Source organism: Pantherophis guttatus, chromosome 1 (genome assembly GCF_059756535.1).
Source record: "Pantherophis guttatus breed Tessera chromosome 1, ASM5975653v1, whole genome shotgun sequence".
NCBI lineage: Eukaryota > Metazoa > Chordata > Lepidosauria > Squamata > Colubridae > Pantherophis > Pantherophis guttatus.
The window spans coordinates 152,364,462-152,391,581 of NC_142063.1; the positions used below are offsets into that span (position 1 = coordinate 152,364,462).

Below are 27,120 nucleotides of genomic sequence, written 5' to 3' on the forward strand. Positions count from 1 at the left end.
TGAACTTGGAGTCTTTTCTTCTATGCTTTAGTTTTTAGCAGCTTATTTATGCAGGTGTGCGTAACATAGACCTTAATGAGTTTTAAATTATCGGGATGGGGGTAGATAACTAATAGTAACAACAGGTACAAACTATTTGGTAACAATTTTCTTATTTCTTGCAACCTGGTTAAATATACATTTGTATTTGGTTTTTTTTTTTTTTTTTTTTTTCAAATGATTGCTATATTAAAGGCATAGTTAAGGAAGCCAACATGTAATTCTTAATTTGAGTGCCCCATTGGCCGAAGTTCTGTTCTGTTATATTTCATGGGGTTAGTTCCCAGGTAAATATGTGTAGCGATATTGTTTTGATCCTTAATCTTTTATTACCTATTCTGGTTAAAGAGTTACGAAACTGGGGAATTGTAGAAAGTTGCTTTATTCTACTTTGGGCCCCCAATGGGGGAACACCACAGTAGAGATGGTTGATCGATTCACAACAGATTAACATCTCCCCCCAACCTGCCCCTCCTCCCCATCTTTAATTAGATCGTAGCGATTGGCTTGTTTTAATTTAGGTTATTAGTACCGTATTTTCCGGCGTATAAGACGACGGCATATAAGACGACTCCTGACTTTTCCTGTTAAAATATAGGGTTTGGGCTATACTCACTGTATAAGACTACCCCTCTTCCAACGCACACCAAATAAAAATTAAAAAACATCAACTGGCTCACCCACAATGTAAAAGCAGCTGTGCTAGACCCAAAATGGCCCTTGCAACAAGCAGGAACCTCACACAGCCACAAAAAGCCCAAAAAAACCAACTTTCACACTTTACACACACACAACACAACACAACTGGCTCACCCACAATGTAAAAGCAGCTGTGCTAGACCCAAAATGGCCCCTGCAACAAGCAGGAACCTCACACAGCCACAAAAAGCCCAAAAACCCAACTTTCACACTTTACACACACAAAATTCCATATACAGCTTTGTGAGATTTTGTGTGTTTGTGTCGTTAGAGTGAAACACTACAGAAACACAGTAAATCTCAGAAAGCTGCACAAATATTATTTTATTTTATTTTATTTTTATTTTTATATGAAAGCTAAATTTAAAACTTCCTAAACTTTAAATGGCCAGGTCTAAAAAAGAACAACTAAAAAAAACCCCAATTAACTATTTTTTTTAAAGCTCCCAAAGGGGAAAAAAACTTACCCAATAGAGCAGGGGTCTCCAACCTTGGCAACTTTAAGACTTGTAGACTTCAACTCCCAGAATTCCTCAGCCAGCTTTGCTTTGCTGGCTGAGGAATTCTGGGAGATGAAGTCCACAACTCCCTGCCTGCTTGATTGCAGGCAGGGAGTTGTTTGCTAATGGAATGGATTCAGGCAAGCAAAGCAAGGCAAGCGTTGCAACTAGCAGCTAAGGTAAGCAAGCTGGAGGGGGAAAAGTTTTTTCCTTTTACATGGCTCTGGCTATCCCAGCTGAGTTGCCTGATTAGCAGGCAACTCAGCTGGGATCGTCGGAGCTTGGATCGCCAGAGCCATTTAAGGCTCCTCAGAGCCTTTCGGGCTGGTCTGCCTGGTTACAGGAGAACGACACCCGGCGTATAAGATGACCCCCGACTTTTGAGAAGATTTTCATGTGTTAAAAAGTCGTCTTATACGCCGGAAAATACGGTATATTTATATTTATCTTTCATGATTGTAAGCTGCCCAGAGTTAACCTTGTGGTAAGATGGGCGGTCAATAAACTTCTATAAATAAATACTACATCAAATCAGTTATTTCATTTAGTTCACTATTTTCAACCGTCTCTGTTAGGGATAAAGATGGAAGTATTTCTTGACTTTGCTTGGACATCCTGAGAAAACAATCTGGTTCTCCTTACTTAGTTTGTTTTGTTATTGATTGAGACCTTTGAAGTCTCCAGGATGCTTGCAACAAAACAGCCAACTTTTCTTTCATCTCTGGAAGAGAAGATGTTAGTTTATTTTACAGCTAGGTAGACTCTAGTTACCCCTGCCTAGCACAACAGAATTAACCAGAACCAACATTTCTTTCTGGTTTGGCAATGGGGGAGGGGTCTATTCTCCAAACTTTAGCTAGATTGTAGGGCTAAAGTTAGCATTAGGTTTATTCTGTTATATCCCAACTCCAAACTAAAAAAAAAAAGCTTTGGCTTTTCTTGTCCTGCTTATTTCCATGGAAGGGTGAAATCTAGTGTCAATTGGAAAAATGATCAGTAATGGCAAAATGGTTAGCGTTTGCTCTTTACTTCAGCTTTTTATCTTTCCTTTTCTTTATTAAGGAAACGGTTCATTTCTGATGATTTAACGAAATTCAAGCTTATGTTGGAGCAAATGATCGGATACATTTGCATCAGACTGTATTCTTATATTGTATATGCTGTATTCATAAATACTTCAATACTTTTGAAGTATTGTGACTCGTGGGGATTTATTGTTAATAGATAAAAGTTAATTGTTTGGATAGTTCAATCAAATTTTTATTACGGTCAGGGTACCAGCATAATGAGGGTGGGATAGAAACTATTTTTTAAAAACTAAAATATATGTAAACAGAAAGTTAACACAAAATTAAAAAACATTGTAATTGCACATGTGATCAGTTTATTTATTCAATTTATATCACTACCATCTGAAATATATGAATCTTGGCCACTAACAAAGAATGAAAACAGGTAAAAAGCATCATAACAAAAGGAGCAATAAATATACCTATGATACAGACTCAACTTCAAAGTCCCAAGCTTGGTAACAGTTGCTTTTTAAATTTCTATTTTTTTAAAAAATACTGTGTGTGAGGTTTTTTTTTTTTAAGTCAATAATTATATAATGTATTAACTATACAATGCCATAGTAACTTGAATTTAAAATCTGGAGATAATTTCCCACTGGCTAAGTAGGTTCCTCCCCCCCCCCTTTTTTGTTGTTGTTGTTGAACATCAATCTGATGTTAGCATCAGATTGAGGAGAATGTTAATTTACTATGCATTTTATATAAGCCTAAATGACTCAATGGGACTCAGTGTCTAATTAAGGTCTCTTACATAGAACTGGGCTTGTAAGATCATGTATTATATTTGGATTTCTTCAATATACTTTAGGCCATTTAAACAGGTTTATCATTTAGTTGGAAAGTTGTATAGTAAACACAAATCTTTTATTTCTTAGATTTTGAGTATATTAATTTTCCTATCAATTTTCTAGGGATGACAGATGATGAGATTTTAAGAGCCGAAATGGTAGCTCAGCTCTGCATGAATGACAGAACTCATAGTTCTCTACTGGACCTTATATCCTTGTATTATATGAAATTATTTGATTTATTATTTCAGGCATTCTGTTGCATTTTCCTTCCATTTGTTTTACAAATAAAACTATTTTGAACTTGTGTTAGCCATATCAGGTTAATCCTTATTTATGGCTAAGCTTTACATACAAAATCACATCAACCTTGGAATAAAGTTTAAACTTTTGTTGTATTATCAGGTTGGCAAAATACTATCAGCAAGGCAAGTTTTTCTAGTTTTGATGTAAGAAATCGATCACACTTTATCCTCGCTTCTTTTACAGTTTGTTTCTAAAGAAGTGACACAAGATTTAAAACCTGTATTTATTTTGGCATTTAGGTAAAGTGCCTTGTCTTCGTTGGGCCCTGGATTCTGTGTAGGGATAGAGGGAACCAGGACAAATAAGCATATATCTTATGTAATTGATAGTTTGAAACATAAATCTGTTTAAAAGTTATGCAATGTATACAAAGAACCAGAAGAGTGCAGTATATCATTATTCTTCTAGCGATGTAAATGTTGCTATTTAAAGATGTACTACAAATTTAATTCCTATAATCCTCAAAAGACTAAAATGTAAAATTAGAGTGTGATTCAAATTTTAATGATTTAATAGAGACCTCTTGTGGTGAAATTCAGCATTTTCACAAGATAATGTTAATAGGTTTTTCCCTCTGAACAGTTGCAAATACAATGTTTATAGCAAACCTTGCTACAGAAAAGATCTTCTTAATGATTGATATTGTCTTAACCAAACAATAACATCCCAGAAAATCCTAATCCTAAAAGTGGCATTATTCCCGGAAGTTTAAGTTTTGAATCAATGCTGTCTGCTGTGGCTGATTTTAAAGCCCCTGTATTTGAGGCAGGGGGTTCCATGCAGCAAGGAATGTATACACCTAAAGGTAGGATAAAATATATTAATATACTGTACATTTGCAACTTATTTCAAGCACACTAAAAAGTTCAGAAATACTTCTGTTTCATTTTTAACACCAGTTACATAGTTTTAATTATATGATGTACAGTATGTTTGAATGATATGTGCTTTCCCTTTCTTAATCACTTGATTTAAAGAAACAGTATGGTGACTTTATGTGTAAAAAACAATATAATGAATAATATTGCTCAGTTTTAATCTTAGGGAAGGAAGGTTGTGATAGTGGAGATTATGACAAAGTGCATAAATACATAAATACACACACACACAAATTATGAATTTGTGCACATTATGAATTATAAAATTATGACAATAAAATATTCATAATTTAATATTAAATATGTTCTGACTCTTTCTAACAGCTGAGATTTGGGATCAGGAATTCGATCCAGTCATGGTAATTCTCCGAACTGTTTATCGCAGAGATGTACAGTCTGCAATGGATAGATATACTGCGTTGTAAGTGGAATATATTCTGAGTCATAAAAAGGAAGACTGTTATATAACAGAAATAGGAAGCTTTTGACTATTTGGAATCTGTCTCTCTCTCTCTCTCTCTCTCTCTCCCCCTCCCTCCCTCCCTCCTCCTCCCCCCTCCCCCCTCTCCCTCTCCCTCCCTCCCTCTGAATTAATTAATTTACTGTTTACATGCCTTACAAAAAAATTAAAGGAGGCAAAAAAACCCTTTCCTTTCATATAGGTTTATCAGTTAAAACTGGCCATCTTCAGTTAATGGCTGAACTTTTAATTGATCTGTTAACACTGGTTTGTTGGTAGCAGACACTTTGCATCAGAAATAGTAACAATAATTATGGTTTTCTATATTATGTTAGTCCCCAGTCTGGGTGAATTGCAAGCTGCTTCTAAATATAATGGGATATTTCTTGTGTTCAAACCAAGTACCAGAGAAATAATCTGTGAATATATGCAGGACTCAATATTGTGTATGGAATCAATTGTGCCTGGAATATAGTCAAGAGAAAATCCATTGGTGTGGATAAGCTCTAAAATCTGATCAATATTTATATACAGTTTCAATTTAGCCAGGGAAAAACTGCTTTATTTACAGATTATGACAAGTTATCCCTTATTAGGGTGCTACATAGCAGTTATATATATACTTTTTGTATACTGCAAAAATATTATGAAATGTATAGTTCTGAGCTAGATTTGGTCTATGTTTTTATTTCTTTGGTTTTTAGAAATGATATGTCAAAATGATGTATCACCTGCCATATTTCACAAATATATAACCTTTTCATTTTTTAGTGAATTGAATAATGTGTTCCTTCAGGCGAAGTAAAATCAGATTGGAAGTCAACCTTTTGAGTTTCTTCTTTCCTCAGTCTTCTATTCCTTTTTTCCCTCCAGCTATTGTATCCTTAGCTTAAAAAGTGATCCAAATTCAAGTGAATAGTTAATGTTCATTTTTATGGGTAAAGAATATTTAATGTAGAATTTCTGTCTTTTACAGTTTAAAACAAAGTGGAAAAGTCCATGGAAATCCTTGGCCTCCATACAAGAAACGAACACATTTGCACCCAAGTTATAAAGGACTCATGAAACTCTTACATTGCAAAACTTTACACATTGTACTGTTTACTCTGCTGTACAAGGTACTATTGGAAAGGCTGGGATAAAGAATTTGAAACTAAAAATTACTTTCAACATTGTTTTAAGTTTTGTGTACAAAATATTGTTTTTATTACACACAATACAATGCAATACAAAACTTTTATATGTTTTCCTCTTTTTCATTGTATTTCCAAAGGAAAAATTGAACACAAGTACATATATTTAAGCTTACTAGTATGTATGTACTTTTTCAGTTCTTTTAAAAAAAATATTCTTATAAAAGGATTTTTCCAGTTGTGGCTGAGGTTTCTTGTAACATTCATTCATATATTCAATTATTGAATTTTGAATGGGAAGTTTTTATTCCCCTGAATTCTAAATTGAAAAAGTTTATAGAGAGTAAAAAAAAATGTGTTTCTTTATTTTGTCATAGATTTTAATGGATCATCAAAATTTGTCAGAACATGTCCTTTGCATGGTTTTATATTTGATTGAATTGGGACTAGAGAATTCTTCTGAGCAGGAATCTGATGAAGAAGTAAGTGCTAATTAAAGCATTTTAGATAGAAAACAAATGAGCTTTGCATTGAAATGGTACAATGTTGTGCTTTTTTCAGGCTTCTAGCTACTCCATACTATTTTTCTCCAATTTCCCTTTCTTTTTATATTCTGCCATATTTCCTGCCTACTGAGTATGTATTTCTTCATCCATTTATAGGTTTTCTCCTGTACCTGTACTGTAAACTCAGTTCCAGTTGCATGAGATTTAAGTTCTCTTATTGAGAAATTAAATCTTCAATTGTGAAGGTATCTTAAAAATAATTGTTAAATGTGAATGTGAAAGTGTCCTACTGATACACAAAATTTTTTACAATATTCCTTCCTTCCTTCCTTCCTTCCTTCATGTATACATTCTCCTGTTCCAGCCATTCCATTCTGTTTTCTTCTGCCACTTTTATTGATTATCCCCATTCAAGTCAACCTATATTCTCTATAGATTCTATATTCTATGTTACCGAATTATTATGGGATAATTTTTAATCATTCCTACAAAATGGTGCCATTTGTAAAAATTGGGGCTACCCCACATCTGCTAATACCTTGTTTGTATGTATGGATGATGTGATTTTAGTTCTATTAATGCAACATGAAAAATCTCCAATATATACTAGTATATGCCTTTGTGATGCTTTTATTTTTAGAGATTTATATGTTTCTCTCGTTGAGTAAAGATAGATGGATTTAAAGGGTGAAGGTGAGCTCAAAGGAAAAGTAATATAACATGTCAGCTAAAAATGAGTATTTTAGCCAAGCTAATCTTGTGCAAGTTATTTCTTCTCCACTTACCAGGCATAGTTTAGGAATAACAGTAAATCACAAATCTCTTTGAAGAGTTACAAAGAACATGTATTGCTGACCTTGGTATATGGAAGCATGAATTCCATAGGATTGCTATCTTAAATTGTTTTGCCATTCCATTTATGTATAATAGTAGATTAGGGTATTTTTAAAAATAGTGTATTGAACATATCACAATAATCTGGGACATATAAAATGCTAAGATATAATATTCATGATAAGATAAAAGAAAAATCCATGATAATAATGTGACCCTGGAATGTAGTAAAAGTATTATGTGGCCAGGTTTTCTGAGTACTTTGTAAAGTGAGATGATACATGTTAGGGTCATGCAACCCATTTGGGGACTTCACTTGGTTAGCAATCCCAAGAGAAGCACATCCTGGACAATTCTCAAAACTTTTGAAGTAGCCACGATAAGACCTTGGGTGACATATCCGCTCCAAGAATGTCTCCCCAAATGTTTTGCACAGCATGAATAAGTATGAATTCTATTCTATCTTGAACATACTTTCCCCCCTCAAAAGATATTGGTCTTTATTTTTATTGCTATTAAACTAGTTATATGGTTAAATAGAGAACTAGATTTTTTTTTTACATGCTGAAATTGATATTAATTTTTATATATTTACTATTTGTGCTAATTGAATCCTACAGTGTTGATCATCAGTTTCATGTGTTATGCTTGATATACTAGGATTCCATGGGAGGCCATGAACGCTGCCATGATAGCTGGTTTCCAGGGAATAATTTGGTGTCGAACATGCGTCACTTTATTAACTATGTGCGGGTACGAGTACCAGAGACAGCACCAGAGGTGAAAAGAGAACCGCCTGCAAGTACAAGCTCTGATGGCTTAGCAACCTCTCAGGTAAAGTTGTAACCTCTATTTATTTATTTTTTCTTACTGTGGTAATTTTAGATGTTTAAGTTCAACATAGGTTTTTTTCTTTTTATAGATAGGAGTTCAAGTAAGTTTTGCTTAAAAAATATTTTTCTCTGTCACTGTTTACATATCTGGTATTTAGCAATATGATTCTAAAGGGTTTTTAATAGCCTCCTTTTTCCTCCAACTTATCAGAACCCAAGGCGCTCTAAAGGACTCCAGAGAGAGGTAGATTTGTGTGTATTTTTTAAACCTAATGCAATGTTGCCTTAACTATGCTGACCCTAACATTATGGCACTTCCATATTCGTTTCAAAACACTGAGACACAGTAGCCCTTGAAATATTCTTATGATTGTGTTATATATGTATTAAGATATATGAGTGTAATTCTTTAGTTTGGTCTTAAATTCAATATGCGAGCTGCCAGAAATAGTAAGTAACCTGTTAATGGAATATATGCCAGCTTGCTTTCTTTTGATATGTGTGAATTTTTGCTTGAAGTATTGCTAATATTTAATAATTTTGCTGTTTAGTTTCCCCTTTTCTCAGTAAACTTAGGCTTCTGGTACTGTTAAAAATAATTTGAGTTGAAAAATTACTCATGTTCATGAACATATTATTTTGTTTAAATGCTTTATAACTGATTCATAATTAGGTTGCTACCTCTGAGATGGAAAAAGTCTGAAGCCATAATCTATTATGTAAAATGAATATGCATTCTTATATTTTATTAGAATTGAGATTATGATTAAAAAAACCTACTAATGGAAAGTAGGTATCCTACTTTAGTTTTTTAAGAGTTGCAATAAGCTCATATTACTATGACGTACAACTTCTTCTGAAATATATAGTGTGGAGTATGATTCTTTGGATCATCACTAGAATTTTTCTTAAGCATTCCAAATATTTTGGAGTATTAAATGTGCAGTTGTTAGTGATTGCTTTTTAAGGAAGAAAAAAATGTTATATGTGCTCCCCTTCTATAAATGTTAGACCATTAATTGATAAAAAATGTTCACAATAAGAGAAGTTCTAGAATCTTACTTTTGGATTTTAAAAAACTGATTAAACATACATTCTGGTACTTATATAAGAATAAACTGAGTTTATTATTTCCCCAAAGTTCAGTTTGAAATATATTAGTATTCTATTGTTAATTTGGCTTAACTCATGCTTATTATATTGCAACCCGCTGAAGTGAACTAACTTTATACTGCCAGCATACCTTAATTTGAAATCATGGTTTGAAGTTGTCTTATGAATCTCCTTTTGTAGTATTTGTGGCTTGTTCCATCCCAACTTCATTTCTTTGCTTAATCTTAGTTGATTATTTCATTCTGTTTTTTTCCAGTTGTGAAGGAGAAAGACAGCTGGGGAGGGAACCCTACAAGACAGTTTAAGAACTTCTCATTCACAGTTCTCAGACTTCTCTGTCCCTCTTTACTTTGCCCATCACCAACTCTATTGCGTTATCTGGTGTAGCAGTGGAGACTTATGTACATTTTAACCTTACAGAACATGTCATTCATTTAGGTTGCATTTGCATATAATGCTTAGCTAGCATTTTTGAAATTTAATTTTGTTAAGCATTGTTTAACAAGCTATTATGGCTTGATTCACACACACTGCTAAACTGTTACAAGTTCATATAGAACTTGTACAGAACATAGAATTTCCATTCTATGCAAAACCAAGCACAAGCATACCACATTATGGTTCAACATTATATATGAACATTATATGTAAAGGGGTATGTAATATTACAGTATTTTTCAATTATCAGTTTCATTGTATTTTAGATTAAACTAAAATAACAGATAAGAATCCTTTTGATATGTTTTGCTGTTGCTGCTAAAATGTTTTACAAAAAGTTTTGCATCTAATGCAGTGTTTATGTTTTCCTTTTAAGAATTCAGGGACTGCACAAGTGTTCAGTTTGGTTGCAGAGCGTCGAAAGAAATTTCAGGAGATAATTAATCGCAATACTACTGAAGCCAGTCAGGCTGTTCGACCGAAGTCTTCAATGAAATGGTCTGCTCCTGGTGCAACTCCCCAATTAACAACAGCTATTTTAGAAATCAAAGAAAGCATATTGTCTTTGCTTATTAAGCTTCACCATAAACTGTCAGGCAAGCAGAACTCCTACTATCCTCCTTGGTTGGACGACATGGATACTTCAATTCATCATGAAAACCCAAAATATTTTCATGGCGATGGAATGACTGCTGTAGAAAGGATTTTATTAAAAGCTGCTTTTCAAAGTAGATTAAACAAACACATCATTGAAGAAATATGTAGAAGAGTAACTCCAACGGTGCCACCCAAAAAGATTAGTCCAGCAGAGAAGAAAACTTTGGACAAAGAAGAAAGGTAATTTTTTAAAAAGGCTGACAAGAGAAGCATGGTATTATTTTGTTCTCAAACTTAATGTTGCCTTATTTTGCGTTTGAAAACATATTATAAAAAAGTGGGTTGTGGGCAAAAACTTCCTTATGGGTAAAACAAGCCAGGTTCTAATTTAACATTTTATTATTTTATTTTACTATTTTATACACATTTTATGGTACATTTTATAGTACCTTTTCTAGGGGGATGAGCAGGCTGAGCTAGAGGTCAGAGTTAAATGTATAATCAGTTTGGAGTCATTGTGCAGCCACAAGAGACCCAAGTTCTACCTCACATGAATTCCATTGACCCTTATCTAGTTCCAAATTAGCTTGGACCATTAGTTCTCAGATTCTTGAGTATAGGTGGCAAGAGTAAACTCTTAGTGCTTTGAACACAACTCCTATTCCTGGTTATTTGGGTCTGGCAGTTTTGTGGTTTTGAATGACAGAATAAGATATAATGAAGTAAAAAAAAGACAAGAAATTCACCACTACATAATATTTCAGTTAAAATTAAATCCTATGTCTGTTGCGATTGCTAACCACATGGGCATCTAGTAAAATGCAAGGATATAGAAAGGCATGTGAACATCAGCGGAGAATGGCTCTGGGCTGTCAAGACTTGTGGAGCTAAATGTCTACCAAACTGGAACAGAAATAAATACATGGTGAATGTGAAGTTGCTCAGGGTGCAGTGAGGAATCCGATGAATCAGACACAGATACATTTGGTTAAAATAGGCAAAATACAAGAGCTTTTTAAGATGGTTGCCTGTGTATATGAACATATTATGGTAACAAATTATGACTACACGAGGAATGGTGTCTTACTAAAGCCATTTTGGCAATTTTTCAACTGATCGAGAAATGTCATGTGTGAATTGGCCTTGAAAAAATATACAGGTGGCTTTCACGTAATGACCAGTTGTTCAGCAACTGTTTGAATTTATAATGGAGCTAAAATGGTACTTATAATCAGTTACCATAATTATGATATACTCATCCCCATGGTCACGTGATTGCCATTTGCGACTGTCTTTGCTACCTTCTTACAAAGTCAGTGGGGAAGCCAGCAGGAAGTTACACAGGGCGACCATGTGACAGCGAGAAGTGCTAGAATCTCTGTGGCTAAATTGCGTGCTATGTTGCTTAGTGATGGAAGCTGAATTAAAGTTAAAGCAGAGAAGGCCTCTAGACTCTTAATATGTCTTAATAGATTCATATCAAAACATGTGTTGCTGCCAAAACAAGTCTAAAATCCAGTCTCCCAAAAGGTCTTTATTAAATCTAGGTAACTTTAAAATACAAAATTGATGTTTTAAGGAATAGTTTTTGTGTATGTTTGTGCCTTTGAGTCAATCTTGGCTTCTAGTGACTGCATAGACAAGGTCCTGTAGTTTTCTTGGCGTGGTTTTTCAGAGTGGTTTGCCTTCGTCATATAGCTGAGAGAAAGGTCCTGGTCCAGAGTCACCCAGGTGGTTTTCATTCGAAGCTAGGACTAGAACTTGGAGTCTCTCAGTTTCTATCCCAATGCCTTTAACCACTGTACAAATCTGGTTCTCAAAGGAATAGTTACTGATTAGTTACTTGTTTACCTGTCTTTAGAAAGAAGTATAGAAGAGAATTGAATATGCATATCCAATGAGAACATCTAAAGATCTGTTAAAGAGTTTTCCCTCTCTCCGGAGTGAGGGTCATATAGCTGAGGCAAGAGGTCTTCCTTGTGGGAGCCCTCACACTCTAGCCTAGAAGTCTGTAAAGCTTATTCCCTTGTAATTTTTAGACAGCTTAATTTCAATGAGCCTTCAGCTCTAAATAAATTTTATTAGTATCCATCTTACAGAATTATTATTATTACTGTTGTTTTTCATCAATTGGATATGTTTCTGTTGTAGTTTTTGTAATGTTAATGTGCTGTAAGCCTTCCAGAATATACTGAGTTCAGTGAGCTATGAAACTGGTAAATAAATCAATCTCAATTCTTTGTCTAGCAGCGTTCAGATGTATCAGTTGTTGCTGTGTTCTTATCAGCAGCCATATGAGTAATGTAATAGTTTTTATTTTGTCATTACAACAGAATATTCTCCAAAATTAAAAAAAACGGAAATGCTACAGAGAAGAGCAGAGCAATTTTGTTGTTGTTGTCCATCTGTTGAGTAGGTTAGGCCTTCAAACAATTATGCATACTTTTTTTTTTATGTAAATGGTATTTGGAGGGGGGACAGTTAGAACATTTTACAAACATGGCACAAAGATCTAGCATAGCAATTGAAAATTCTTCCCTACAGCAGGAATGTAACAAGCATCTGCAACTCTGAAAATATTCCAAGTTAAAATGAGGGCATATGTAAGGATGCACAACTCTTTATAAAGAGCGCAATCTAAATCCCAAGTAAAAATGAGTGCATACGTAAGATGCACATCAACACTTTATAAAGAGTGCAATCTAAATTTCTAAAAAGTATTTTAGTAGTGTCATGCTGTGTTTGCAATGTAATGCAATAAGTAGAAAAGGACGCAGTACATGAAAACTAGTTTTCTGGAGCAAACTAACAGATGTAAAGATTTGTCAGTAAAAGATGTTGTGACATCCCCTCCGTACCTCCACCCCCAGATATATAAAAATTAAAGTGAGAATAAACAACAAATAAGGGATGAATTGGAGAAGAGTCTTTATACCAGAACTCTTAAATATAATCCTATTGGATCTTTTTGACAGAGGATTCAAGGAAAAGTCAGGTATAAATAGTCATGTTGCTGTGTTGCTTCCATTACAGAGATGTATACTATATCATAAAATTATGTCCCTCTGCTAGCTAAGTTCCCAGGAGAGTTGAAAGAGATGTGAGTTTTTCTGAAATATTTGAATTGAAAAAATTTCAAATGCAGATGGGCATGTTTTAATCTTTGTCCCAAGATTCATAACTTGAAAAGTTCAGAGTCAATATTTACTTGATGGGCAAAAATACATCTAGCTTACTGTCTGTGATTTGAATATTGCATTCAAAGTAACCAAAAGCTTTCATATGAGGAGAAAAAAGATTTTAACAAGAATACTGAAAACAATAGTGTGGTAGAATAATATGCAATTGCCATGAATTTTATTTTGGTAAATATTCACCTGAAAGGTAAACATCATACTATTTCGGTATAGACACATTTGCATGAATTGGAAATTTTTTTATGGAAAATTGAGTTTCCAGGACACAGAACCGTATTTCTGATCTGAGGCACTTTGTCTAGACGTTCTTAGAAGACCTATGTCAATAGAAAACAGGTTGTGTGCTAAATCTTTTGCAGTATATAAAATCATTTCACAGATATAAATATCTAGCATGACTTGCTTTGTTTCATTGAAAATGAATCACAATAAAGTTCTATCTGTCAATGCTGCCCGCAACTGCCATCTATCAGCCGGGGAGTTGAGAAGCTCAGCTATTGCTGTTGACGCCAGAAGAAAAACCGGGCAAAAAAGAGGCTGGATGACCTATTTTCTAGCTTATTCATCTTAGGCAAACTTGGCATCGCCCGCAGAATTTGTTGCTATAGGAACTAAGGCACAGAAAAGAATTTTGCTGGGTTGCTTTGTAATACTTTCAGTCTTTCTGCGTGGATCCCCTTGGGGCATTGCGGAAAATTACCGACTTGTACTGATTCTGTCAGTTTGTTTCTGTCTCCTTATTAAGGGTCTCTATTTACAGTTAGCCAGTTTAACAAAGGCACAGTGGAGAGAGATATCTAGGGAAAACATGAGTTGCCTCATATTCTTGATATAAGTTTTCTTTAAGTGATTACAATTTACTTAAATTGCTGAAAACATGTTTAGCCCCCTTCCTGTTTAATACCTCACAAAAGCACTATTCCGTATCTGTGGGCACTGTTTGTTTTTTTAAAATTTATATACAATGTGTTCTTATTTTATTCAGTGTTTTATCGTATTCTATATTGTTTTGAATTATACAACATGCACTTACTTAGTTGGAAGGGGCCTTTTAGATCATTAAACCTATCCCTCTCAGTGCAAGAATCCAAAATTAAACAGTCACAATCGATCTCCATCCAGTCTCTATTTAAAACATCCAGAGGAGGAGAGTCCACTATATTGTGTCCTTTAGGATGAGACAACTTCAGCAGTCTTTCAGATATTTCAGAGTGCTATCATAGCTACCTCATTCTTCTTTTTTCCCCTGGTCCTTGTAATGGTATGTGGGAGTGACCTTGGGAGATAGGAGGGAGAGAGCTGCAACAGACTACCAGCATGTAAAAGGTATTTCAGCCATAGAAGGAGGGAGAGCATGGGAAACATTTCAGAAAGGACCTTCTCTAGTTGCCCAGAGAATAAAAGGAAAGGAAGAAACAAATACTTCCAATCTTGCAAGATTGTGTTAATGTTAATAAAGACAGTGCTAGCGTACCTAGCTGTGCTTTTTGTCTGGGCTACCTTGCATGGCTAACAGTCTTTCAGTCTCATAGATCATTATCTTTCTTTATCATTCTCATTTGATTTTCCTCAAGTTCTCTTGATAGTTCTCTAAATTATGCACCCAGAATCTAATATTTTATGCCGACATAACAGTAAAGTTAGTAAAGGTTTGGGGAAATTTCTGATATCATTTCAGACAAAATAACTAACTCTGGCCTGGATGTACTTTGATAGTATGCAGCCAGTTCAACAATTGCATCCAAGGGGTACTCATAAATGATTTAGCATTGGCATGAGGAAGGTATCAGGTAAAATCCTACAGTTTTCCATCCTTAGCCCAGATTTTTAAAATCATCTAGTGATGGAACAGAAACTTGCAAATGGTACTAGATCTATTGGCTAAAATCCTAGAGAACAAAGCCAGCATTTAAAATGAACACAGTCAACTTGAGTATTGCAGTAAGGTAATGCTTATCTTTGGGGAAACCTGGCTTCACAATAATGTGTGAGAAAAATCTAGGAGTAACATGGGCAAAAAGAGTCTAGTGCAATTCTGGACTCTATTAACAAAAGCAACATATCCATTTCACAGGAGGTATTATTTCCAATTTCCAATTTTTCTAAATAGTATTTTTACTGGTTAGATTACATTTAGAATATTTTACTGGGTTCTGGGCTCTGCACATTAAATAAATATAGAAAGGCTGGAGCAGGATCAGAAGAGAGGTAGCAGGGTAACAAGTGGACAAGAAACCAAAACCTGTTTTGGTTTAAGGAGTTAAAAGAGAGAGGTGTGTTTAGTTTACAAAAGAGAAGATTAAATGGAAATACAATAGTGATCTATAAGGGTTTAAAGTAATATAAACAAGAGGGAGTGCATTTATTCTTATTGGAATTGAGAGAAGGATAAACAGTTTGAAGTGAAAAGAAAATGAAAGAAAGAAGATACAGGCTGAGTAGTAGGAAAAATTATTGATGGAAATAGCTGTTTAATGGAACAGCTTGAATGGTAAACACACAGATGCACCACCACAGGAACTTTTCAAATGGAGGCTGGATGGCCTCCTTTTCAGAATAATTTAGGGATTCTTGCGCTGATCAAGATACTGAATCTGTTGTGGCTCACCAGCAGCCAGTGGATCTGGCAGCAGATTTGGACAGTGAGGAGGTTGGGGAGGAACATGGGCCAGTCCTGGATTCTGGGGAAGGCTCTGATAAGGGCTCTGCGTCGGAGGCAGAGAGTGGGCCAGGGCCGTATGCTAGTTATCAGCTGCCTTTGGAATCATACATCAGCGAGGCAGATAAACAGCTGGAGCCTGTTCCCAGTGTGCGCATGCACAGAGTTGCCAGATGAAGGGAACAGCTAAAGAACAAGAGTCGACTTGGGAGTAAGGCCACTGGTGGACGATGAATGGCCCTCCCAGAGGGAATAAAAGAGGAGCAACATGGGAGTGGAGTTTGCAGGAGACAATTAGTTCATTACTGCATTCTTGGCAAGTATTGCTGCATCTGAAAGATATCAGCCTGGCCACTCTCCAAGCCTGATAAAGGTCGGTAATTGTGAACTATCTTGAAAGACTGGGGGAGAGGAAAGACTTTGCTGGAGAGGAATTCACTGTAAATTAAATAAAAGGGGTTTATCGGGATGAGGACTTGGTTTCATGCTGCTGGGGAAGCCTAGGTCAGAATAGAATCTGATAACATGATGAGGATGATGGTGAGGATGAAGATGATATCCCTTTAATTGTGTCTGATTCTTATCGATTCAATGGACCAACTCTCTCCACATTTTCCTGTTTTGAACCACTTCCTTCAATTGTTTTATGTTCTGGCTGGTGGTGTAGGCCCTTTCAAAAACATATATCCTAGGATTCTAGGGTATCGGCCATCCTGCCAAATTTTGTTCTGTCTGCAGTTTTTATAATCATGTCATTTACTTTTTCATCCAGTGGTAAAAATGTTGAGGAACGTAGCTCTCATGACCAGCTCTTGTGGCATTCTACTTGACGGCTCACTCCAGTTGGATAAGATACCATTGATTATTGCCCTTGAATGCAATTTCAATCCACTTATGTATTTGTCTAATTGTATGTCATTCAGCATGTACGCAAATAGCTTACTAATCAAAATATCACATATTGATGTCTTTTGATCTGTTAGTCCTTGAACTAGTCTATTATTTGGAGCTAAGAGCATTTGTCATCTTCTGGATTTCTCAGAAGTAATGCATAAGTAATAAGAGTTATTTCTTAACTGAAATCAGGGAACCTTTCTTGTAATGATAAAGAATCCCTAGACTGCTTCTGTCCTAGCAGGCTAGAAGAGAAAGCAATAAAAGAAAAGTTGAGCCACTGAAATGACTTCAGGGCAAAATGACCTTTCAGATTTGAGGGGAAAAAAATAAGAATTTCTTCTCATATCGATCTCTAAATAGACCTTACAAATAAATGTCAACAGTTACTTTATAATTAACCCCCTTCTGTTTATTTAATTAGACGACAAAAGGCCAGGGAACGACAACAGAAGCTTTTGGCTGAATTTGCATCAAGGCAGAAAAGTTTTATGGAAACTGCTATGGATGTTGGTAAGATTTGTATTCTGTTTGCATTATTCATTGTTCATTGTTCTTGATATTGGGAAATGAAGTTAAAGGGCAAATGAAGAAGAATAGAACCTCTTTTAGACTGAACGGAACAAAATAGTATCTTCTCTTTAGGTTCCATTTTAGAACATATAGGTAAGAGTAACTATGGAAATAATTGTTTACATTCAAAATGAGGTTCTCCACAAAGAGTGACGATGAATCTCTGCTTTAAATATAAGCTATCCCAGTAGTTTTGTTTTCATGGTAAACATACATTGAAAAAAGAAATAGGTCTTTATATTTGTTGTAATATTTGCATCTGAAGCAGACAAGCATACTTCAGATTTAGCATGGGCACATTACTGCTCAGCTATTCCTTAAAGGTACCACACTTTTTCTGAGATTTACATATTTGCATGGACTCAGGTAAATATTTTTTTGAATTAAATAGGTGGCAGGATGTGTGATAATGAGTTGAAGTGACATCTCCGTAATTCTGCCAGTATTAAAACTTGTATTTTCCTGAGTCTTTCATTACTACTGTGCATGCTCAGGTACAGTAACTGAAGTTGTTAGTTTTAAATATGTACAGGTAGTCTTTAACTTATGACCACAATTGAGCCCAAAATTAATGTTGTGAGAAATTTGTTAAGAGTTTTGCCGCATTTTACAACTTTTCTTGCCACATATCCAGTTTATCCAAGTTCTAAGATCAAAGATTATTAGATCACTATTCTGGAAGTCTTTCAGGTATAATTATTCCAAATAAACAAAACAAATGAGAAAGTCATGAAAGAGTAGTCATATCGGAGAGGATTGGCCTTAGGTCTTCCACATTCCCTTTCACAATGTGTAAATCTGTTTTTCATGCCAAGTGCTGTGGCTCCCCTTTTGAGCTGAGTCCTCAAGTTACGACAGCAATTGGGAATTTCTGCCATTAAGCAATGTAGTCATAAAGCATTATGTCCCATGACCACATGACTTAGCGACGGCAATCCCTGCAGTTCCTGTCATTGCTGTCATTAAGTGAAGAGTGAGGGTCATTAAGTGAGCACCTCCTTGCAACTTCCTACCAGCTTCCAACAGCCAAAGTCATTAGGGAAGCCAACAGGAAGCTGCAAGTCCCAGACAGCTTGCAAGCAGGCCAGCAGGCAGGTAAGTGGCTACTGCTGGGTAAGGGATACGCAGGGCAGAGCAGGGGTGGGGTGGGTGCTGCTGGGTGGGGGAGGGTTTGCAAGGATGTACAAGGGACTGAGAAGATGTAGGCAAATGCAACAAGGCTCAGGGATAGTGTGTGGATGGGGGAGATTTACCCAAGCAACTTGCTACCTTCCTTGCCAGCTTCCCTAGTGACTTTGATTTGGAGCAGTTGGCAGGGAAGGTTGCAAATCACAATCACATGACTGTGGGATGCTGCAGCTTTTGTAATGGCAAGCCTGTTGTCAAGTGCAGAGATCTCAATCACATGACCACAGGGTGCTGGAACTATGGTAACTTTGAGGATCTGTCATTATCATTACTCCTTCAGCATGGTCAAAACTTCAAATGGTGGTGAATAAGTGGTTGTTAATCAAGGATTACCTATATTTATGTACTTATTAATTTTATATCTTTCATTCATAACTCACAATGGTGTACATGCACCATCCTGCTTTTCTCCATCACAATAAACCTATAAGATTGGTTAAGCTTGAGATTGTGATGGTCCAAAATCATCCAGTGAGTTTCTATGGCAGAGGGTGGACTAAGAAAGCAAAAATAATCTAAAAAATAATTAATAGGGCTGGCAAGATACAGTTTCTTCTAATTTCTTCTAAATTTAAACAACACCACAAGGAAAATGTTAGTTACAGACTGGCAACTGCCCAACTAACTAAATGTCTCACTAATATTGTGTTTTCCCAAAAATAAGGCCCTGTCTTATATTTTTTTTGAACCCTAAAATAAGCGCTTGGCCTTATTTTCAGGGAGGCTTTATTATTTTGGAGCACATGGAGGAAGCCAGAGGAAATGGCAGGGACCGGCTGCGCGTGTGTTTAAATATTTCAGGGAGGGCTTATTTTCAGGGGAGGGCTTATTTTAGCGCATGTGCTCAAAAGCCTGATTGGGTTTATTATTAGGGGATGTCTTATTTTCAGGGAAACAGGGTATAAAGTAGAAGAGGATATTGTAGATAAGCAAAGAAACTCAATATGTTGCTCACAGCCTGGTCAGGTGTTGCATTGCTTCCTATTTCTCCAGACAGATTTTACCAATGTATGGATATTAATTGAATTTCAGGTGGTTTCCAGTAGTGTGCGCCCACCACAAGGTTTTGCAAGTCCTGATTTAATGATTCAGGGAAGAAGCATTTTGACTAAAACTGTTTTTGAAGGTTCTACCAGCATGAATTGAAGCCCAACTCAGGATCACTTTTGAAATATTTATTCATTCTTTCATTCATTCATTCTATATGGCCACTCATCTCAAATATGATTCAGGGTGACTAATAGAAAATAAAAACAGGATTAAAACACACCATAAAAGCCATAAATAGCAAATATAGGAAGCAAAATAAAAGCAATCGTCACCATCAATTTAAGGAAGGTATGGTTTTAGCCATGCAAGCTGAATACCAAGCGTAGAAACAAAACTAGGTTTTTAAGGCCTTATAGAAAGGGAATAGGGTCAGGGCAAATCTAATATCCAGAGGAATGATGCTTGGAAGGCAGGTGCCCCAATAGAAAAGGTTTTCCTCCATTGACTTACCAGATGACACTTCCTAGCAGATGGGTCTTCTCTCGGATCTTACAGTATGGGTAGATACAACTTGGGGAATTTAGTCCTGGAAGTAACCCAGTCCCATGTCATGAATGGTTTTATGGTCACTAAAAACACCTTGAATTTAACCCCAAAACATACTGTAACCTGTGTACCTGATCACATGCATTCTATACCAGTGGTTTTCAAAGGCAGCTGTATGGTCTTTTTAGAAAAGGGAATTTCAATAAATTATGTTTATTAGAAACTGAAGCTCTCGGTTATAAAATTGAATCCCTTCTTTCTTACTCCAGGCTATAGGAGAATCTGGAGAGAAATGTGTCACCTGTTTTGGACACTCAGTGTAACTGTATCCTCCAGACTCCTGAAGCATAAGATTTCTTAAATGTCTCCCAATTGCCTGTATTTGAACAAGTACAATATACAATGTCCTAATGATAATCTAGAGTGTCTGAATCAATATTTTTCAATCACCCTGAGAATTGTCTTAAAGGGCATACAGGTAGTCCTCAACTTACAACAATTCATTTAGTGACTATTCAAAATTACAATGGCACTGAAAAAAGTGACTTATGATATATTTCACACTTAAAACTATTGCAGCATCCTCCTGGTCACGTGTTCAAAATTCAAATGCTTGGCAACTGACTCCTGTTTACGACATCTGCAGTATCTTGGGGTCATGTGATCAACTTTTGAGATCTCCTGACAAACAAAGTCAGTGAGGAAGCCAGATTTATTTAATAATTGTGTTACTAATTTAACAACTGCAGTTATTCACTTAACAACTGTTGTAAGAAAAGTCATAAAATGGGGCAAAATTGATTTAACAACTGTCTTAGCAACAGAAATTTTCGGCTCTGTTGTGGTCGTAAGTCAAGATTGTTGTTTTATTTAAAATTATTTGAAATTAAAAGTTTTCCTTGAATTATATTTTCCTTTAATTATTTTAAATGAATCATTTAAAAGTAAGCAAGCAAGTAAGTAAGTAAGTAAACACTTATATTTTTGCCAATTTAATTTAATTTTTAAATCAAATTAATAAATTGATTTTTAATTTTCTTTAGCTAATGCCAAACAGAAGTGGTTAGGAGAGTGAAATTGACATTGAAAGGAGCTGGACCTGTCTTTTTCTAGATTTCCTGATACTGTTTTTTGTAAATGCTATAATAACTGCAAATCACCTGTCATTATCACGAGCTGATTATATACAGTATTTTCTCTGCAGAAGGTCGGTAATTCCCTTGGTAGAGCAGGAAAATTTTTGCCTATAACTTCAAAAACTACATCTGGTCAAAGCCAATAATGTTGAGCCTTATTCAACATACAGCAATTTCCTTTGCTCTTAATCATGGTTGGTTTAGGTCTTTGGAAAGGAAATGGATGAATTTTTATTACCTCAAGTTGTTATAAGGCAAAGCAGCATATACTTATAATAATAATTCATGGCTGACCAGTCTTTGCTTTGCTGCCATGAATGATATCTGTAGAGATGCCTAATGGAACAGCTGTTCTAAGGGAGAAATTGCATCATTTTGCATAAAATTGTATGACCTTCAAATCTGTCTGACTTGATCACATGTGATATATTTTTTAAAAAAACTCAGTAAAATTAATGTATGGATTTTAGTTCTTTGAGAAGTCATGAAGAATATATTGTTTAAACTGTACTGTAGGTAGAATCTACCCCCCCCAATCTCTTATTAATACTGCATCATTCAGCAAACTCAGTTTCTGAAGTAACACTTTTTGAAGAGTTGAAGGTGAGAAAGAGAGAAACCGCACGGCACAGTTTTAGAACATAAATAGCTTGTACTGGTCTTCTGAGAATACACATGCTACGTTAGGCCAGCCAATCATTAGCATGCTGATTCTGGGAATCATCTTGATTCAGCAGTTCCATAAAGGCAGCTCTGCTTCCGGTTACACATTGTAAACTCTTTTTCATTTTGGAATATTAATTCTTTTCAATGTTTAAGTTTAGGAGATATGAAAGCATGAAACATTTAAGTATCGAAGTCTGGAGGATCAGAAAGATCTATGTTTGTTCCATTAATCCAGGGCTGCTTGTTTTTTTGTTTTTTGTTTTTTGTTTTTAAACACACACACATACACACACACACACACACACACACACACACACACACTGAAAGTTCTCTTGATCCCCCAAACTGCAATGATTAGTAATAATAATAACCGTATAGTTATTTTTTTATTTATTAGAATACCAGGTAGACCAGTGGCAATATATTGTGTATCTGGTGCTATGCTGCCAAAGAAGAGTAACTCTGGATTACTGAAAACGGGCACTTCTCAAAATAGATCATTAAAAATCATTAATTACTGTTAAGATTAATGCTATGAATTTTGTCTTGGAGTTTCTTCAGCTGATTAACACATGATTTTAACTTTAGCTGAACATTTGAAAGATATTGGGCATTCATAGTGTTAATTTAAATACAGGAGTATTATGGCTTAATTTTTTTTAAAAAATGCATAGTGTAAAATGAGAACTGGTTTGGGCTAATAGTTAAGGCATGAGGCTAGGAAGCAAGGAGACCATGAGTTCATGGTTTCAGTAGTCATTTCATTTCATTTCATTCTTCATCCACTCTGTTGCACCAGTGGCTCTTGTTGGATGGAGTTTACAAAGTTTCTGTTTTATCTGGCTGGTCTCAGCCATCCACCTTTGAAGGTTCTATTCCACCAGAGTCAATACTTCAGCTCTACTGTTCAAATGACTATGTTATTTTGTCCTTTGGGAAGATCACACAGTGGGCTCTTGCAAACATCGCCAGGCTTTTATTAAGCAGGCTTACTGTAGTTAGTCATTCCATTTGTTAGTCACTCTGTGAGAACAAATCCTAAGGGCAGCAGATTCCCGAAGCCACTAACAAATGAGTCAGAGTTATTTAGTTGAACTTTTGAGGATCTTCTCCAAGGTCATACTATCCAGGCTGTATCAGACAGTGGGACTGTTATCCAATAAATAAGCAAGCAAGATGAAACTAAGTCCACGCCACATTTCAATCTTTATTTTTCAGCATTGACATCAGCATTCAGTTTTCATTTTAGCAATTCACATGCTGGGAATTCAGTGTCCTGGTTGACCAACTCAGCTATGATTGGTTGACCACTCAGGCTGTATGCCAGAACTTAATAAGTCTAATATATTGCAAAACCCAATAAATACATTTTGCAACATTGCAGAACTAAAATACACAACAGGCTCCCAGGCTGTTCTTATAGCAGAAAAGGCTTGTGCTGCCTGTTACAACAAACATTTTTTAAAGCATGGAGATTGTGTGTTACATTGTCTGTACCGGAGAAAGGCATCCTCCAGGGCAAAAGCAATAAACTTCATGTTGTAATGGTTCAAATTACAATTAATTTTCCCTATTATTACATTATGAAACTGTTGTTTACTTGCAGTCTTATTTCTCCATTCCTTAGAATCACCAGATGCTGATATTGCTATGGAAATTGCAACAGCAGAAGAGCATGTTTCTGAAGCTATCTATGATTGTGTTATTTGTGGCCAAAGTGGCCCTTCTACTGAAGAGCGACCAGCAGGATTAGTTGTTCTCTTACAAGCTTCTTCAGGTATGGCTTCAAAATCAAACTAAAGGAACTAATAGGAGAATGAGAGGCAAGGAATATACCTCTTTATACGCAGAGATAAATTACCCAAATTCTCACTTATTAGAGAACAGAAACATTAGGTTAAATAAAATATGCCAGTGTCTATTTTGAAGAGTACAACTTGTATTAAATTTTCCATTGGGAAATTCCATTTCCCATTCCATTGGCAGTGAAGTGAAAGGCATTATTAATATGAACTGTTTGTTAAAATAAAATGTAACATTTTCTTGATAATAACATTTTCTTGATAATATAATACTAATACAAGAAATTTTGATTGAACAATGCCAGCTATTTAGTCAGTTCTGTGACTCTTTTAAGTCACTTACCCTGCATGGATGGGATGCATTTTAATTCCATTTTCTAATATGCTGTAAATATCTTCCCTCTCCCTCTCCCCCCTCCCTCTCCCTCTCCCCCTTCTCTCTCTCTCTCTCTTTCTCTTTCTCTAGTTTTGGGGCAGTGCCGTAATACTACTGAGCCTAAGAAGTTACCAACAACTGAAAAGGAACAAATATATCCCAATGATACTTGTGCAGCAGTATACGAAGCACGCCTTGCAACTTTACAACAGTTCTTTAAAGATGTACGTAGATTTTGTAGCTGTATAGGGGAAGACTATTCCATTTATTTTTCTTGTAATTAATTGTATTTAGAATTAGTGCTTATATTATAAAGTTTTGTAAAGATGATTTTGTTGAAGGAAACCTTGTCACACTCCTTTCCTGATCTGGACCCAGTTTGCTTCATTATGTTCTGCTCATATGCTGAGTCTATGTTGAGACAAGCCAGTTTGGAAAAAGGTAACTGCGGTCTTAAAGTTAGAGAAACAAACATAAATAACCTGCACTAACCCTCCTTTAATAGCTGAATAACCCTCCTTTAATAGCTGAAAATGTAAAAAACTGCAAATGAGCAGGAAGCTCTAGTAATGAAAGTCAAGGAATATATTGAAAAAGTAGGAGTACAACTAAATATAAAGACCCAGCTAATGACAGCAATTCAACAAACAGCATTGGAACTGGTTAGAACAGCATTAAAGTTGACATAGTATGGTGGATAACGTCAGCTTTTGGGGCTCCGCTATCAACAGTAAAGGAATCAATTGTCAAGCAATATACAACAGATTTGCACTTGATTGGGCAGCCATGAAGGCCTTGGAAAAGATGTTCAGGGGTCTATATCCAAAACAATTAGAACTATGTAGATAATGACTTCCGTATGATGCAGCTATGCATGCAGAAGTTGGAATTTAAAAAAGCAGGATATAAAGTATAAACATTTCTGAACTTTGGCATTAGAGAAAGGTCTTCAGAATACCATTGATAGCCAGGAATATAAATAAATGGATCATAGAACAAAGCAATCTAGAGTTCTCACTTAAGACACAAACAATGAACTATTATATTTTGGATATATTATGCAAAACCCAGCCCCTGGAAAAGTTCTATAATATTTAGTCTAAAGCAACAGACCAAGACTTCAAGTTCCGCTTTGGCCGTGAAAGCCAGCTGTGTGACCACGGGCTAGTCACTTTCTCGCAGCCCAACTTACCTGACTGGGTTTTTGATGTGGGGAAAATGGGAGGAGGAAAGTGTGTTGGATATGTTCACTAGGTTAAGTTATTTGTAAAAACAAAGGGAGCATATAAACAAACAAATAAGTAATCACCACCAGCAGGGTGAGTAGACTCCACTACAGCAGCAGTGAATACACCATTGAGAGATTTAAAAGGCTAGATTCAGGGCAGATTATCTTGGAGAAATACTATGGAGAAACTATTCTAAGAGTCAGTATGTCAACACTTAATCAAACTACATAAATTATTTCTGTAATAGAATCTCTTGTGGAATTTCTTCAGAAACTTGAAACTAATCTATGCATTAATATTTATGGGCTCAAATGATTGTGCTTTCTAGAAAATTAGTTACTAAAATAATCATAGCGAGAAAAAATAAATCTTATTTCGGTTACCAGAAAAATGTATACTTCTGAAATCCTTTGAATTGTCTGCCAAAATGCTCTGAACAGTAAAAATAAACCCTGTTGCTAATTTCCTTAACAGTACATATAATTAAAATTATTATGGAAGGTTTCAAGAGATAATTTTAATGAGTTACAAATTTGTTTTAAAAATGTTAAATGAAAGCTTTAGCATGTGTTGTATTCCAAATGCAACCGCTGTTTGTCAGTGTATATCATATAATGTTTTCTAGGCTAATTTCTGTAATAATAACTCTTATAACTGTAACATGCCTGGGCTTCCTGTGAAGGCATTTATGAGGAGAATTATGGCTGGATGATGTATCTAGGTTGTCGAACCTCTCTAGAGGAAGGAAAGATTGTTGACTCCAGAAGTTGGCACTGATGAGCAGATTACTTTGTGACCAGTTTATGAGTTGAATGGCTAGGAATCTGGATTCCTTCAAGCTCACCTTCATAATGCAGCCTTTTATGGACATTAAGCTCAACCAAGCCATGTTTGTTAATCACTTTTTTGGATTTCTTTTTCTTTTCTTTTTATTGTACTTTTTTTTTTTTTTTAATTTGATTTATATGCCGCCCTTCTCCGGAGACTCAGGGCGGCTTACAATGCGCTAAGCAATAGCCTTCTGGAAAGATTAAGACCTTTCAGACTGGCAAAGTATGAAAAAGAAAAAGAGAAAAAAAGGAAAATAAAGAAGTAGCCTAGTAAAGATATATATCTGTATTTGTCAGCTCAAGGCCCTTCTCCTTAGAGGAAGATTGCGTAAATGTGATTTAAAATTTTTTGGAAATATATATATTTTATTATGCAGCAAAAGGGTGCTTGGAATGTGGATTTTGGAAATTAACAACCTAATTTGGAATTATAACTTTGAATTATTAGAAAAAAAATCCTTGGGAAATGGCAATTGTTTATGATCTTTCTATGATAAGGGAACCTTGAATGTTGGATACTAGAGGGAGCTAGAGGATAAAGAAAAGAATGCAGCAGAAATCTGTAGCGGAAGTTTTTGGATATTGGTCTAACAAAGTCTTTATAAGATAAACAGATTTCTTAACAAGATGTACAGAGCATGTTGTAATGAAATTGCAGAACAAGAATTAGTTGCAACGGATAATTTTGAAATTAATTTGAAGGAGAACTTAAATGTGATAGGCAATGAGAAAGAAATGGAGAAAGATATGGGCACACAAATGGAACTAATGGATAAGTTACTCCTTCAAAGAGATGCACAATCATTGAACCAGGAAACTGACTTGGATAACTTTTTC

At 35.5% G+C, this 27,120-nt stretch overlaps 1 protein-coding gene across 2 annotated transcripts in view; it reads left to right on the forward strand.

Annotated features, from left to right (window-relative positions):
* UBR3 (ubiquitin protein ligase E3 component n-recognin 3) overlaps positions 1–27,120 on the forward strand; it is a 123,933-nt gene that overhangs the window by 47,788 nt on the left and 49,025 nt on the right. For both annotated transcript variants that reach the window (XM_034427145.3, XM_034427154.3), the window contains exons 17-26: positions 3,223–3,308; positions 4,069–4,210; positions 4,608–4,704; positions 5,720–5,861; positions 6,254–6,358; positions 7,877–8,050; positions 9,977–10,437; positions 17,372–17,460; positions 23,674–23,823; positions 24,315–24,448. In XM_034427145.3, coding sequence (XP_034283036.2) covers positions 3,223–3,308; positions 4,069–4,210; positions 4,608–4,704; positions 5,720–5,861; positions 6,254–6,358; positions 7,877–8,050; positions 9,977–10,437; positions 17,372–17,460; positions 23,674–23,823; positions 24,315–24,448 — 1,580 coding nt within the window. The remainder of the gene's footprint in view (positions 1–3,222; positions 3,309–4,068; positions 4,211–4,607; positions 4,705–5,719; positions 5,862–6,253; positions 6,359–7,876; positions 8,051–9,976; positions 10,438–17,371; positions 17,461–23,673; positions 23,824–24,314; positions 24,449–27,120) is intronic.